This window comes from Halichondria panicea, chromosome 14, assembly GCF_963675165.1.
Source record: "Halichondria panicea chromosome 14, odHalPani1.1, whole genome shotgun sequence".
Classification (NCBI taxonomy): Eukaryota; Metazoa; Porifera; class Demospongiae; order Suberitida; family Halichondriidae; genus Halichondria; species Halichondria panicea.
Genome location: NC_087390.1, coordinates 5,197,250 through 5,213,786, shown reverse-complemented (window position 1 = coordinate 5,213,786; position 16,537 = coordinate 5,197,250). Strand labels below are relative to the sequence as shown.

The window sequence follows — 16,537 nt, the reverse complement described above, 5'->3', positions numbered from 1 at the left end:
TGTTTCATTCCTGGATATACCGGATGTTTAGCCTGGCCGTTAAGAGGGGTTCCACTGTACTCTCTATAATGAACATTTATTGTACTTAATTCGGTAGCTATCCAGACAACCTTATTCGACAGAGGAGAACAAAACTCATTGGCCCACATTGACCCGCTTCACTGTGCGCACCTACATGATCTGTCAATGAAGTCACAATCCAAGATGTTATAGGTCAATAGATACCACTAAGATACCACTAAGAATCCTGACACATATCGCAAGGCTTCTCCCTTGAAAAACAGAAGCCATTGCTGTCGATCTGCATCAGTTGCAGTAGCAATAAACACTACACCCAGTAAAATTGTAAAATGATAAAGGAACTAACTAACTATGCTGGGAATATCTGCTTAGCTATATTGGTTTCCAGGAGACAGCGACAGTGATCGTCATACATTTATAATTAACCACAAATTTAGTTATAATAATGATACAATAATAATATACAATATGTAGGTATGTGCATCATTAGTACAATGGCAAAAGCAGCGGTGCATGAATAATATAACGAGAACACATAATAATGCGATGAATGATGTAATTATCTCGACACTATGTGACGGTAAATGCATATGGGCACATAATCCATTCCCATAATGAATGGGAATGCATGATTCAAGAAGTTGATAGAAAATAAATAAGACCTGCAAGATCTCTAACTACGCGTAATTCCTATAATATTCAGTTTCAAATACATGACTGTATGCTTGGTGTGAAATTAACAAAGTGAATGTTCCGAAAAGTGAAAACCAATTGAAGATGTGTAAAAATGGACATGAACTTTTGTACTTGTACGTAGCTGGCATTCTACGTGTTACCATGGACGTGCACGGCAACCAGCTCGAGAAGAGCATCCAATTTTTGTTCCACTCGATTTAATTTCTGTTCAAATGCAGCCAGTTGATTCTTCTGTTGCTCACTGTTGGTTGTCATCATGTCAACACTGTATGTATGTATGATTAAGTGATAGCGATGAAATCAGCACAGACGTATGTGTATTACTATCGGACTAACTATAATTATGGTGCCTTCGTACGTACAGTGAAACCTCTCTATAGCGGTCACCCTTGGGAACTAACAGTGGGTGTTATAAAGAGAAAAAGGGTTCGTAGAAACCTCTGCAAAACCAAATCATTATGCTCTGTACAATAACATCCGTTGTTGCTTCACAATTATGGGCAGGAATTCTGCTAATGTCACAATGCATGCAGAGCATTCAATACTTGTGCATGAGATAGAACACAGCAGCCATTTATGCAATTACTACGACACACCTTTCTTTAATTTCTCTGATTGTCTCAGTCACATTACTTTGTGTGTCACCACCAAACAAGGCCGAGTCGCTATGGCAACCGAGTTCCAGGAGCTTGACGTTCCCACTTTCCTCAGTCTCGTAAAAGAGAGAAACTGAATGAAAAACACGATTTAATTATTGCAAGGTGCAGCCAGTCAACAATGATCTATTTGGCAATTACCCAAAACAAACACCAGTACATGATGGACGGGTGGGTTTCGGTGAATGGTGAGCATTGTCACTGTACAAGCTTTTAATTGAATAAAAATATGTACTTATGGAAATCAGTTTTTTGCAAGTACAATCTATATGCCTCTCAATGACCATACACCCATAAAGAAAGGCCAACTGTGATACAATAGACAATGCAACCAGGTCCTAACCCCTCAACAAAGACCACCATTCTTAAAATTTGTTCTCCAAAGGTATCCATTATAATGGGTTCCACTGTGATAGTCATCTATACATCTTATAATTATGATAATGAATTCATAAAATGTCACTATAATCAGATAAGAGAAGAAGTGGCTGACTACGGGGATCATGTTTCGTAAGTGGTTATGACCACAATTCCATATAATTATGCAGAGTCACTAAGTGGTTATGGGCTCCTGGTATAATACAACTGCAGGTTAGTCCAAGCCCTCACTTTTTCCAGTGTTGTCTGTCGTGTCAGCAAGACATTGGTCATCGAGAGGAAGCACCAACGGCTCACTCCACTCACCAACTACAGAGAAATTGTTCACCGTACGCATCTGAGGAGGTGGGGGGGGGGATTACACTGCACATACTAATACATGCATGAGTAGTAGCTTCATATTTTTATGCAAATACAGGAAGGACGCTGAGATGCATTTTTCAGTAAAACTTGCTTATATAATGCAATCTATTTTAGGAAACACTTAACTGACTGCATGTGTCTATAGTGCAATGGTCATGGTTTCGATGCATACACCTGCAGGCATAATTATAATTATCACAACTAACCTGAACATAAGCACAGTGGGCGTTCTGATTGGTGGGTAGTGTTGATGTAACAGAAGCCGTGTAAGTGCCAGCCTGAAATGAAATAGTGAAAACAATGATCATTGCCAACTATGCTGTTATGAAATCACATATTTGTATGATGATCTTTACCAAATCATACAGAGTGCAACTGGCGGGGGTGGGGGATAAAAACAATTATGTTGCTGGCTAATTATCACTCACCGTAAAACTTTGTACATCAGTTTGTTGTGGTCCGCTTTCCGAGTCTCCACTAGCCACACCCACTTCTGTAACCACCTGTACTTCGTATCTAGCCACACCCCCATATGAAGCGAGAGGCTGTCTCCATGACAATCTGAATTGGACCGTGCTCCTCGTTTGATCGAAGGACGATCCACTCACGGAGATATCAGATGGAATATCTGCCGGTCGTGGATCGGCAACCACTGTACACGAGCCGGGGGTGGGCTGAGGACGCCAAAAGTAGGCGGAGTCTTGACTAGAGTCAATCTAGAGGGGAGAGGGGGTACAATTAATTAATAAAAACGTTGAGTGTACAAGATCTGTGTATAGCTGTGTAGTGTCTGTTTGTGCATGTATATTGACAATAGACTTGATTCAGCAAAGAACACTACTTTAGTAAAGAAGTGCCATTAACAGTAAGTGTATGTAGTCTTTGGCAGTGTGGGTCATGCCAAGCGTGATCCCACACATTACAGGTATAGCCAAATCAAGTTGTCACAAAATGCCCTCTTTGTCACAATAATACACAAGACCCTGGTGTAGCCTACCTAGCCAAAGCTACCCCTTATATTGGATCAATAAGAAAAAATTAAGCAATTTCCACATGCAGAGGCGTAATTCTTAACGGTGTCATAATTATGTAAACTACATCTAAATGGAGCAATCTAGAACTCAGTACACGGACTAGCTAGTGATGTCATATTTGTCAGCTAAACTATTATGTCATTAATAATTATTGTTACCTCAATCTTGTACTCTTTGCCTGGTTGAGGTGTGTATCCGGACAGTATTGTGTGGAATTGAGTCTCCCCATTCTGAGAGCAGAAACAAGTTACGTAATAGTCAATCAATCAATGCAGTCCATCTACGTACATAGCTACCACAATTGTTGTGAGACAGTATGATGAGAATTAAGATGGTTGCTAGAACTGACACACATACAGTAAATAAATGTACGTATGTATATCAAACTAAGCATCTGAGTGAGGAATGTCACAAATATTTCCACCAGAGAATCAGAGTAACGCAAGCTCTGGATTTAACTGTCATTATAAGATCCCACTACTGTAAAATAGTTATGTAACCCTCAAAGGGAACTGGCCCATGTGTTACAAATTAGAGAGAAACTAAATACTCCTATACGTTTAAAGTATTAGTTTTAGTCGATCAAAGGAACACGGTAACACCTACCCGAGGTGTTTGAGTGAGTGGGGTGTGTGTTGTTGTGGTCAGCCCGTTGTAAAGCAACATGGGAGATACAGTGAACTGAGTGATGTGGGTTGTAGGCGCACTAATTGGCTCCAGACCCCATGTGACGGAAATATTGAAATGACCACTCGTTGCATTCCAGATTCTATCACAACTGACAACAATTTGTGGTGTCGGACCTTGAGCTGTATAATACAAATGAGAGAAGTCTTTATATCAACAATTTACACCCAGGAGGCCAATGTTCGAGACCAGGCCTCAATAGCAGAGTACAGTAACGCTAATGAGTGCATCTTCTAGTTCAGTCAAAAATAGGCCTTGATTTTGAGAAAAATTACACAGTCTTCTGTTTTAAATAAGCATACTATGCAACTTTTACCTGACACCAGTGAGTTGAGGTAAGTCCCGATCACTTCCGGTGGAGGCAAAGCAATCACCTATAGAGAAAAAAGTGATCAGACCAGTTAAAATAATTGCATAGTTGAAGGTTGAGATCCTAGATTGTTGACAGGAAACGGAAAATGTTGTCACCTCGAAAATATAATGGCAGCCAAATTTGAGTAGACCTGTCGGCTCCTTCGCTTCAACTGTGAACCTCGTCACCTCCTGAGTTTTCGAACAAATGAAGTGAAATGCAGTTAAATTATATTGCAGCCATGCAAATTGAGTACATTGCCCTAAGGCATTATAATATAATGTGCAGACTGAGTCTGTTGCGTGTACGAGTACTAGAAATGCTAAGGCTAAGAATGGTATGTTACAATTGAGCGACGATACTATAGCAACATATTTGTACGTATTATAAAACTACCTTGTCAATATTCTTGTAATTGTAGACCACACTCTCTCCTCCGCAGCTTTCTCTATCCGGGTGAATTCTTAGAGTATAAGAAGTCACATACTCAGAACCTGCACGGGGGAAGTAAAATAGTTTTCAATTGTTGAAGCAACGAATCGCCATATGCACTTGTTTGCATTCTAACACAAGGAAAACTAGACAAATCAACAACTCTCTTGTTTGCATTTGAGCTATTATACTTCAGTGCATTTCCAGACAATTAGAAACATTACTTTGTGTAACAGGTAGAAATTGGGTTTGTGAGGAAATTATTGAGGCCTATAATTCATTTCAAGAGTTGTGATTAAATTCGTATGTATGCGCCTAGGCAACTTATAATTATGAGATTCCGTATTTCGGGCAATCCAAATTTTAGGGTTTCGCTGTACGTAAATCAGATGTTCTAAGGACCTTCTTGTGGCTTGCTCCAGCTGACGTTGGCAACTGCATAGCCAAAGAAGTCTCTTCTCAAATCCTCCGTGTAACCCACAGACACACTGCCCTCAGGGACTTTACCAGGACGACCACCCACTGTGAAACAAAAAAACGTTGTTGTAATAAGCACATTGAAATTGGTTGGGATATTGATGAGGACATGCATGCAGACACCTTTGAACCTACATATTCGTATTAATTAATCTATTGGCTTGGATTTAGTGATTGCTATTAAACACTTAATACCTAACGTGTGTGTCTACCAAATAGCATTGAAATCACAAGCTAATCTGTGCTATTGTTGAAACTGACAGGGTGGGGGAATTGCTGGCTAGCACTTGCATGACCGACTGTGTACAACATCTACAAGGCTTCTTTCCTCTGTAACCATAATGCTATGTACAGTAATAATGAAATCACTCTCCATGTGACAACATGCATGCTTGTTTCTGTATTGCATAGTGCTATAGCTATTAGCCCTGAAGATACATCGTCCTAAGGTTGTATTCACTTCCTTACTCAATTATTGGACATTTTGTTCTGATTTATCTTCTTTAGAAGCGCACAAAATAATACTTACCTAGACCAGCTATAGCTACTCGAGCATCTAGGATATCAGAGTTAGAAATAATAGTTGTACGCTTTCACTTACGTCCTGGCACACAGACAGTTGTCTCTGGTGAGAACGGGAGATCGGAGAGTCGGTCTAGAGGAGTGTGAGTGGAGACTGCACTGTAGGAGAGAGAAACCCTCTGACATGCAAACGCTGATAGGTCCACTAGAGCCGACAGGTTCCTCTGTGCAAGACAAACAAAGGTACAGTAGTGGGATTTTCAGGATCCCTTGCATGCATGCTCTTAATACACAACATGCATGCAGCAGACTACAATTAAAAAGGACCATGAAATCTAGGTCTGCATATATCCTTGCAAGGTGTAGCATTGCATGGTATTGATGTAATAGCATTTTCACTTTCTAATGTCTCTTTAAGATGACTTGTGCAATCTGGTATGTACAGTGCCGAAATATGTAATGGCTTGCTAGTGCAAAATAACTACCGGTATATGAGTGGCTTGCTTGAGCATGCATGTGCTGTATTGCAAGTCACAAGGACATGCACATCCAGGGAAACTCCGAACAAAGGCAAGAGGGCATCCATTACTATAAATGGTCCGAATAAGAATCCCTACAACTATTGTAAGAAAATTGTTCCTGTACTGCATGCAGTTACACTTACCTCATGCGACAACATTTTAATTGCCATATGCATGTTAATAAGAAAGTTTATGAATGATGAAAGTGCAGGGAATTTATACTCTATCAGGAAACTACGGACCAAAGTCCCACACACGAGTGGGTCGTGATGCAACCGTGGAGTAAATACCCCTACATGCATTTCGCAAACGTCTCCTAATTGAAACCACTTGAACTTGAATCTATATAATTATGTGCCAGTCCCGGATGAAGTTCAGTATATAAGAGACTTGATGCAGTACAGAGTAGCTACAGCTTATTGACAAGCTATAATAACGATGTAGCTTAGATCTAGTTAGTGAACAAAGACAGGCTAAGTATACTAGACAAACAGATATATAGTGCAAAGCTAGTTTGATCAGCAATGAATTATGTTATACGTGTACAGCACACTGGCTTCATAGTAGAACTTGCCTGCCAGATATAGCTAACAAGATTCTTGCCAGAAGACATCTTAATAACAAAGGCGACATTTGGCAGTTCCTCGGTAGGAGATGATGAAGAGTTGAGTGAAGGATGGACGCTGTAGAGACGTCTCTGTGTGCTGTTAGTGGATGTGGTCTCAGTGACGACGGGAGGTGAGGAGAGGAGCAGGTGGGCGTGGTGAGCTGAGAGGAGGTGAGTGAACTGCATCAAAGGATTTGCAATAATTCTCTTTACTAACTATTTAACAACTTATAGCCAAATCTAGCCCATAAATATACGTAAGAGCCAACTAGCTTTGTATAGAATCTTTCAGGACGTTGGAATATATGCAAAGTCAACTGTGTGTCTATAAAGGCCCCCTGAAATGTTCATGGGAATGTATGAAAGATATATAGAGAGGTTGTTCACTGACTCAGGTAGTTATATGCATGATACACAAGCTTTGACTGGTGCAAGTGCAAATCACCGTGCCCTCTATCGCTATCAAACTTCACAGATGTATATCACCTAGTTAATTGTTTTACTTATCGGTAGCTTTAATGGGTGCAAAAAATCACTGAAGGGCTAAGTGGCAAATACGACATACATGGAAACTATATGCACTCTCGTGATAGACAATGAAGTGATTTACGAAAGCAAAACTTTTGTGGGCGTATAATTAGTTGTTTCAAGGGCTAACAAAACAAAGCGAACCAAAACAAATTATCATTATAGCAGACAGCATTGGTATCCTATATAATAGTATGTACATGTAGGTCTGACCATTCTGAAAGTTTACGCAGGATAAGATTAGTTAGTTTAACAAATGAAAATTAAACTTTAACCACTCCATTTTAGTTTAACACAAACACGAAAAGTTTATAGAAATGATGAACTCACTCTTGTTTAAACCATTCAAGAAATCGGACATCATGCATCCGAATCTGCAAAAAGTCTTTCTCTGCAGAAAAAAAGTAAATTCAGTGCTTCTTCTACTAAAAGCAAAAACATCAACAATGCAGTGATTTTGAAAGGCCTACTTAACAACTATAGCGGGGAAAACTTACACACATTCTTCCACATGGCATGTTGGTGCATGGTCGTCCATTACAGGCATCATTTTCACATTCAGAAAACTATGAGAAAGAGAAATTTCTTGTATAGCTCTCATTTAAAATTTAAACTACGTGCATGTACAAACTACAAGGGATACTTACGCAGTAATCCCTGCACCTGTTCACAGTGAGGGTGGGTGTTTCGTAGTGACTCTTGCAGCCCATCTTGCATTCATACATCTGCATGCATGAACAAGAGTAAAAAATGGGATGCTGAAAGTTTGCTATAACTCAAGATTTTAGTATGTAGTTACTTCAGCTAGACACCCATGCATGCATGCATACAGAGCATGCACACATGCATTAGTTGCAGTGGAGAGAATTTTAATAAAAATAATGGCCACTTAGTGATGTGTACTGACCTTCTGGTACAGAGGACAGTCAGTTTTCAGAGCATCAAAATCCAGACTAGGCCAGGGAGAGTCTTTGTTCACAGGCTAAGGAAAAAATCATGAAGGCATTTAAGTTATAATCACTTAGGTAGGTACATAGCTCTGTAGCCCAATGCACTGAATGCAGAGTTAGCTGGTTGCTATTGAAGTAATGGATCTTTCTACTATCAACAAAATCAAGCCTAAAATTTTAGAAGTACTTGTAGCGATTGCAATACAGTATAATAATAACTATGCATGTAGGGCTTAGGGGTTGTGTAGAGGGTAAAATAACGTTCACCTACATATATGATGCAGGCTATTACACGACAAAGTGCAGGGCACTTAGATCTCTTGGAAACTAGGTCGTTTCCGTGTTAGCTAAGAGTTGCTTTGAGACATTACAAGGCTTCAAAAGACCGTTGCCAAGTGTAGCATTATAATCTCATCAACACTCACACTTGTCTATATAGCAGGACACACACCACAAAATGAGATTACCATTGTAGCAAGCTGGAAGTGGGTTTTAATGTATCCATAGCTATTGTCAGCCCTAGTATCACACAAAGCAAACACAAATCTACGTATGAGCAATAAAGCAAAGTTAAAATCTGGCCGCAAACATGCAATAAATTAATCTGTAATTGCATGCATGTATTTCCTTTCTAGCACATGCTTATAATTAATAATAAACTTACCCAAGTCATAATAATAATTATACCTATATAGACTTCTGACTTGTAGATTTTCACACAGACAGCTCTATAGACTAATGTGGAAGCACCAACTAAACACAAATAAGCTCACGATGTAAACAATGGATTGCTCTAAAACCACTTGAAACACATAAAGACGTAAACATTGTCAACCTATCATAAGGACAAAAGCCAAACATGTTGAAAGGTAATGAAATCTCCCAATTTGGTACTCAAGTGTTTAGGTGTACCATATAATTATAGTGAATAAGAAATCAGCTATAAATTATGTAATACACACAAGCAGTATATAACTGTAGGCCGGCTAGCTAAAAGTCTAAGGGCCAAAATAGGACACATATGTGACAGGCTCCGGGAAAACAGACCAATAATATTGGAGCAGATATTGCATGGTATTAGGCAATAGCCAGATTTATAGACTACAGTGTATAATCTCTTTACGCATAAAAAGGGATCCCGTTAACCACAATGAGCTAATAATTATGATAGACCTATAAAAATTATTGTGGTATGAGAAAACAGACCACAACATGGAAACACATGCCACACTTACGGGTAGAGTAACACCATGCTGAATTGTTGACGCCATGTCCAGGAGTGAGGTAGGTTGTCAAGTGGAGGTGGTTTTGTGTGTGCGTGGGAGAGAGAAAAGATTACATATTAAGTACTCTACTTGCGCTCAAGCTGTAGGAAAACGTAGTCTGTACTGGCTTAGCGCTGTTTCTTGGACCCCCAATGTAGATTTTAAATATGGCACAAGCATTAACAGGACATTCTTTCTTTCATTTTAACATGTCAGTTTGCCAGATATAACATTTTTGAGACTAAAATACTTAGCAGAAACCTACCTCTTCAATGCATCCCATTTCGCACTGCACATCTCTGACAACATCATCCAAGTTAGTTTCTCTCAACTGAGCAGCTGGCTGGGGCACAATGCACTGTGGCTGCACACTGCAAACTGCAGCTTCTTGTCCCACTGAGACTTGCAATAAAGCCTGCAGCATTAGCAGAGAGATAAGTGAGAGCTTATTCATACTTCTTGCAATTTCTCAACACTCTAACTGCTTGCTTTTCTTGTAAACTACTGGGCTGACAAGCTGAGACTGAGAGTGCAGATCTGAGCAGACAGATTTATATTTGTGGTAAAATTGAGTGACCACAACACCCACTCAGGCTTGGCTGCGAAGCTACCCACGGGAAGTGAATGAGTGGGAGTACATAGCAAACACACACGCCACAAACCCCACCTTAGCATTCATCTATAAGCATCCACCGTATGCACACACCAAACAGTGACTGAAAACGTTGTGGTCGGCTTGAAAAATAGAAACAGTTCCGGCTGATAAGATAGAACAAACTTAGCTAATGCCGTGATCTTTATAAAGATCACGGCATCAGCTTCATAATACTAGCAATAGATGCTTTCAAGTTCGAGACCAACTATAATAATTATATAGGTCTGTGAAAACCGCCCAATTATGAGATATATGCATGGGTCCAAATAAAAGTTTTAATAATAATGCCATTTATTTGAGCGGTTAATACTTAGTAAACGCCTTTCCCATTTTAATAAAAGAATTGGGGCTGTCAACCTGAATAAATATAGTAATTTTATAGACGAGAAAATAAGATTATATCATGCAGTGGCAGATCTAAAGGGGGGATTCTAGAGCAATACAGCCTGCGCAGCGTGAATTTTTGCATAAATAAAGCTTAGCAGGGATTACAGGAACTACAGGTAAGTGATAAGTGTATGTGAAAGCTGGAACAACTTACTAACTAGTTGCTTAAGCCTCCCACTCACTTCTGTCTGAGAGGGGGTTCAATTGAACCCAAAGAACCCCCTCCTATAAATCTGCCACTGTCATGCAGGCCAATTATAAATATAACCTGACTACAACTCAGTGTCATTGCATATACCCGCTTATGGACGAGGAATTTACTTTGCACAGTAGCACATAAAATAAACAATTATCTACGCTCAGAAGAAATTGACAGCCCAGTTTGTGAATAGGAATTAATTTAATAGTTGCAGATGATAAGTCATGACCACATAACACACATTTTTTGTCTCTGTATTGATAATTCCTACACTACCAACTCACCCCAGTGAGGCCAAGGCTGTAAGTATTATGTATGGCCATAATTATAACATGACTCAGTAATTCTCATTGCAAAAGGAAAGGGGGTGGGGCTGAGGAGACGATTAGGCTATTGCGCATGTGCAGTACACAGCCACATGGCATTCAGTAATTGACAAGAGTTTGCGACTACAAAAAGCTAACTGCTTTGACTGCTAACGAATTTTAGATAGCTAAAATGCATCTCTACCTGGACGTGAAGACGTTATCTCTATTCTCAAGACCAGAGAAGTCCCATATCCAACAAAACTCGGACATCCGGCCTGATGCAGTACATACCTTGTCTACTTATGAACTCGGTGGTTGTGGCTTGGCGATGTGCATTTCCGGTTATAATTGTCCACAATACCACAAAGGACTTGTAATCTGTGCAGCAGCAGCTAGAGCTCTATTATCTACTATACTCTTGCTAAATCTGCTAGATCCTAGCTGATCAGACTGACTTCTCCAATCTGTGTCTGCATGCAAGAAGAGTAGACTGCAAATGTATCTTCTCCAAATGAAGCTGCTTCTACTGCTGGCCATTGTGCTGCTGCTCCACAGAAGTTGTAATTGCTGTGTGGTGCAAGAGATGTGCACAGCTCCATCAGCTCCAAGCTTATCTCAGCTATTTGAGAGTGAAGAAGATGCTGTGGCTTTTGCAAAGTGTCATCTTGCTTGCGTTGACAGGGTGAGGGCCGCATAATTATTGTTTACATCTGTATTTATGGTATTAGCACAAGCACATGTTAATTTTAGCTGAGCATTAATTATATGGGCTTGCTTTTAATATGCAGCAAGGGTCCTGCTTGCATTTCAGTGTGTATGCATACAACCAAGATTGTCAGAGCTTATTAATAATTATACAAGGCTATTAAAAAGTTATCCTGAACTAATAATACTATAGTTTGCTTCTTTCCTCTTTCTGTAGGTCCAGCATGGGAGACTGAGTGACGTGAGTTATCCTTGCACACACTGTATTATAATAGAACAGCTGATTGAGCTCAGATATGGTGGTATCAAATTTCATTCGTTTCTATAACGCGATTCTGAGCTGGTTCTAATTCTGTGATTTTTGAAGGGTTTGCGTCCAGATTACTTTCTCGTGTGTATATTTCCAACCGTGTATCTCAAAGTCTTAGAGTTGTAACGTTCTTAAGTCTAAACATTAGTCTCTACCCGAGATAAGCTGCCTGATCAACTCTTCCAAGTGCACCAGCCCCAGAAATTCCCAACACTTAATTCAATTCCCTTTTGCTTTGTTCCTAGGTCTTCTCAATTTTTGAAACTGTTAGCTGATTGGAAGTGCTGATAGTCTTATTGTGGTTAGACTGATCGACTTCTTGTCTCGTAACTTAGTGTATGTTTCTCAGTAACCTCACTATAATAATTCACAGTTGTCTAACTCTAACCCAGTCTCTATGAATGTATTTATGTTTTGACTTAGGTCTAAGTTTATGAATTGTTTCTGGCTGAGCCCATTCCGTAATTTCCCTAGCACTTTAAAATCTCATTAGTGACCGTATTAACTTAGAAAATTGATCTAAGTGCACTTTTGGTTTTGGACCAATAATTATAGTAACCATTATGCGAGGAATAGCCAATTGATTGTTGTCTAGAACAGTGTGAATATTTTAAGTGCTAAAGTTGCTTGAATACAGTGTGGTTGCATCTCTCATAGCAACCATTAAACAGACCTGAATAGACCTTCTCACTAATAGCCTACTGTCAGTACACACACACGCAACCATCTTGGAGAGCATGTTTCCCTGTGTACAATAATAACCAGACACTGTTGCTTGTACTTGTCGCGTTGTGCAGCTCACTTTAGAGCAATTTCCCTGCATACTAGGTTAGTGGTCACTCTGCAGTTGCTTATGTTCTGTATAGCTTACCTTATACAGGTTTTCCTGTACAGTGAATTAAGTGGCTTAAGTTGACTCCTCCACTAACTCAAATGTGTGGTTGTTTATTCCACAATACTAAACTGGTTAGCAATGCCTCGACAACAATAGTACCTCTACCTCTCCCAGTACACTGCCCTCCATTGTTCAACCCCAGACTCAAGGTGGGGTCACCATTACGCCCACTCAATACCACCCTTACTTCCACTCGTTGTTCCTCTTAGAGCCAGTACACCCACTCACTTCCCTTGTCCAGCTTATAGGTGTGTCCTATCCATACACCCACACAATGCCACCCGTACACCCACTCACATACTGTTATTTACTACCAGTCTTCTGGGAAGGGAAGCGGTGGTTAGTGTTTGTGGGATTTCAGTTTCTTGCTTGTGTTTGACCGTGATCGATATGTATTGTCGAGTCGGCTCGAACAAGCCAGCTGGGGTTTCGTTCACACAGTGTTAATGGATGATCCTGTCGTGTTGTATGGAGGAAGCCGGATGTGTAAATAGCATTTAAACACATGTGCAAGAACACAACCTTTGGTAACAATATAGTTGATTCCACCAAAATGCTAGGCTTTTTTTAGTATGGTTTTGATGCTAGAGAACTCGCTTGCTTTTATCTTTTTGTAAAATGAATGTCTATACCACATTGAATCTCTAGTAAGCATGTACATGTTTGCATCTCTTTCTCTCATGACCATCTGTTTAGTGCCATCTTGGAATCACCTCACTGCCATGTTATGGCTGTGTGGTGGGGTTATCTGTAGTGGCTGCTTTGTTGGTCACCAGGACACTCACCACATCTGTTCTGTCATTTTGTTTACTACACTTCTCAAGTGGATAATGACAAAGTGGTTAATTTAGTATACTTCCCTACATCCCATTTGGTACAGTGGAACACTTTACACTTTGGGAAACAAAATTTTGGCCGCCATAATTATAGAGGTGGCCTATTGAGAGGTTGTTTTGCACACACAGTGTTCATTTGGGACCTGGGGTGGCTGGTATTAATATCACAGCTGTAGCCTTTCTTAAGGAGTGGTCGAGGAGGGATTCTACTATTGGTACATGCAGTTAGCAAGTCCTTGTATAGTCACCACTCTTGTAAATATTTGCCCTTGTTATAACCATTATACTAGTATTATACTAGTAAACTACAAACTAGTAATCTACTACACTAGAGCAGTTGATTTGTTTCTTGCTATAGACAATCATAGCTTTAACTATTTTACCTTCCATTCATACGTATAACAAAGATGCTTTGTGTTCACTAGTCCCAAGGAATTGTGTGAATCACTAGTCTCAGTCACATCACTGACCCATCACCACAATCTGTCTGCTTGTGGTACAGCTGACAGCTAGGACATCCTGTATGGCACTCACGGTATCTAGACTAGCGCAAAAGTCACATGCAAATTGAGAGGCTATTGTAGTGATGTAGTCTATACAATCCAGAGTTGACCGGACAATGTATAGTTAGAATAATACGTTCAAGTGATTGAAGATAATGATTGTTTTGTCTGCTTGTATTTACGCTCGCAATGATTGAAATATGCTCAAGACTAATAACTAATTAAGTAGAACTCATTCCAACTCTACTTGTGTGAATTATGTCTAATTGCGGATGACACTGTACGAGCCTGCTTGACTGCGTTTATAGCATGCTCATGCTCTCTCCTTTGCGAGTCGTTCGTTTGCAACCGTAAAAAAACTCGAAATTCGAAAGAGTCTCCCATTCGAAATCCGTGTGTTTAATATTTAAAATTGACTTTAATAATTATTTGAATGGCTTGTGTGTCATCTCTTGTGGTAGCCTCCTTCCTATTAAATACTCTCCTGCCCACTTCAGACAATCTGTAATAAATAAACATCCCTTCCAAGATCTCTGTCTCGTTATTAATGGCGTCCTCTGATATTCAGTTTTGGAAGTAGAAGTAAGCGCATCTGCTAGTGTAAGATTATCGCTTTAATTTGTAGTAAACAATAAATTTGGGGCAGCCAAGTTCTTGTTTAATCATCACCGCAAGAGTCCGTACAATCACCCGCATGCATGTGTACATGCATGTTCCGTGTTGTCGTTGGCCAGGTTCCAAGTTTAGTATCGTACCCATAAAATAAGAATTATAAGCTTCGGGGGATATGTCATTACTGTCATTCAATTTGCTCCCACTGCTTTTCTTCCCCTAAATTTTCCGGTTAGTTTAATTAGAGTGAGAAAATCTTTGTGTTGACTATTTATCTAATGCACCATTATTGGAGTCATATCTATAAAACCTATCACCTTTGCAACAGTCTAAATAGTATCGTAAAGTATTGTCCAGCCAAGAAATGTCATATCTGTATTGTCCAAGTTAGTGTGTGTATGTGTAACTTATTAATAATAAATATAAGACACGAGTAGTTTAATTCTTTCCAGGCTAAACGTCACTGACCTACTTAGCTCACACTAATGTGGAACACTTTCATGCCTTCGTTTGTGTTTACTTCTTTACTTGGATGCCTGCCATAATAATATCTTTCAAATAAATTTTCCGAGCTCTTACTAGTGTTGGTTGGACTTGTCCGTCTGCCAGGTCCTCAAAAGAGTGTGGTTAATTTGAAGATGACTCCCTCCTCTTTGTGTGACAGAGTATGGTTAGCTAACACCCAGAGAAGCCCCTCTCCACGGGCTGTTGATCTCGTAGCTGGTATGACCCACTTCCTGATGGAGGGTTTCTGTGTGTGCGCGTGTGTGGGAGTGTGTACGTGCGTGTGTGGGAGTAGGTGCGTGGGCGTGTGTGGGAGGTACACTACTGTATAGGAATTTTATTGTTGCTCTAACTAATCGGTGGCATGTTGATATTTTGTATGTTTGTGTAATCACAGCCTACATACAGTGTAGTCCAGTTAACTTTTGAATGCTTTTTTCTCAATTAATTATATCATTCTGCTTGGTTACATGTAGACAATACAAGCCCTTTCATTACCATGGATATACATGTACACATGTGCAAGTACGCACAGATTTTGTATATGAATTGAACTCGTTTTGTAGCTAAGCACTAGTTCATCTGAAGGCAACCACTAAAAGCATTGATTTCCTAGAAGTATTTTGTGGAAGGAAGAAGCCGTATTGAGTGTGCCCATTCCCCAACCAAGAAACCTGGGTGAATGACCCACGCCCTGATCCGTGACTGATAGTAGTCAATAGAGACGAGAGAGGAAGCTTGTTGACAGACTTGTTTGTGTTCGTCTGTCCGGCCTGTGGCCATCTATTGTTAGGCTTCACTGTACATGTCTCATTATTATGATAAGAATAGCGTCTTTGAGAATGCTCCCAACTTGAGTGTAGGCATATCACAACTTATAATGTCATTGTGATATTAATATAACTCCCAAAAAGTTGCGCTATACGTACACACATTTGTAATTGATAGTATAATTTATGTGTGTGATTATTTCCTCCAGGCATTGGCGGACAACCCGGTGTGGCCCTCTCTGACTCTATCAGAGCTCGGTGGAAACTGTGTCCAACTTCAGGAGGTGAGAGGACAGTGGTGTGTGGTGTGGTACTTGTTTCAAGTGGTTCATACCTCCCTTGTTATAACCAAGTGGTTCATACC

The 16,537-nt window shown here is 39.9% G+C and overlaps 2 protein-coding genes across 2 annotated transcripts in view; one reads left to right on the top strand and one right to left on the bottom strand.

Moving 5' to 3' along the window:
• Positions 1-453: 453 nt before the first annotated feature.
• On the bottom strand, positions 454-10,028 carry LOC135347850 (uncharacterized). Its single transcript, XM_064545944.1, has 19 exons — positions 9,755-10,028; positions 9,460-9,477; positions 8,182-8,256; positions 7,922-7,999; positions 7,772-7,840; positions 7,605-7,665; positions 6,714-6,907; positions 5,698-5,842; positions 5,022-5,141; positions 4,584-4,681; positions 4,304-4,378; positions 4,152-4,209; positions 3,755-3,957; positions 3,307-3,378; positions 2,543-2,830; positions 2,321-2,392; positions 1,983-2,088; positions 1,314-1,446; positions 454-982 (listed from the first exon to the last, which is right to left on the bottom strand). Exons 1-19 carry the CDS (start codon positions 9,941-9,943, stop codon positions 847-849), a joined length of 2,190 nt encoding a protein of 729 aa, XP_064402014.1. The 5' UTR covers positions 9,944-10,028; the 3' UTR covers positions 454-846.
• Positions 10,029-10,133: 105 nt separating this feature from the next.
• LOC135347803 (uncharacterized) overlaps positions 10,134-16,537 on the top strand; it is a gene marked incomplete in the record, with an annotated part of 825,189 nt that continues 818,785 nt past the window's right edge. Inside the window, 3 exon segments of the mRNA XM_064545867.1 lie at positions 10,134-11,720; positions 11,961-11,984; positions 16,383-16,457. Of these exon segments, the coding sequence (XP_064401937.1) occupies positions 11,535-11,720; positions 11,961-11,984; positions 16,383-16,457 (285 nt within the window).

Coding starts and splice junctions, on each gene's coding strand:
- LOC135347850 (XM_064545944.1), bottom strand. CDS start 9,943: ATGAATAAGCTCTCACTTATCTCTCTGCTAATGCTGCAGGCTTTATTG. Junction 5,843..6,713: donor TTGTTAGCTATATCTGGCAG/GCAAGTTCTACT, acceptor TGTCTTGCACAG/AGGAACCTGTCGGCTCTAGT. Junction 2,089..2,320: donor CCCACTGTGCTTATGTTCAG/GTTAGTTGTGAT, acceptor CCACCTCCTCAG/ATGCGTACGGTGAACAATTT.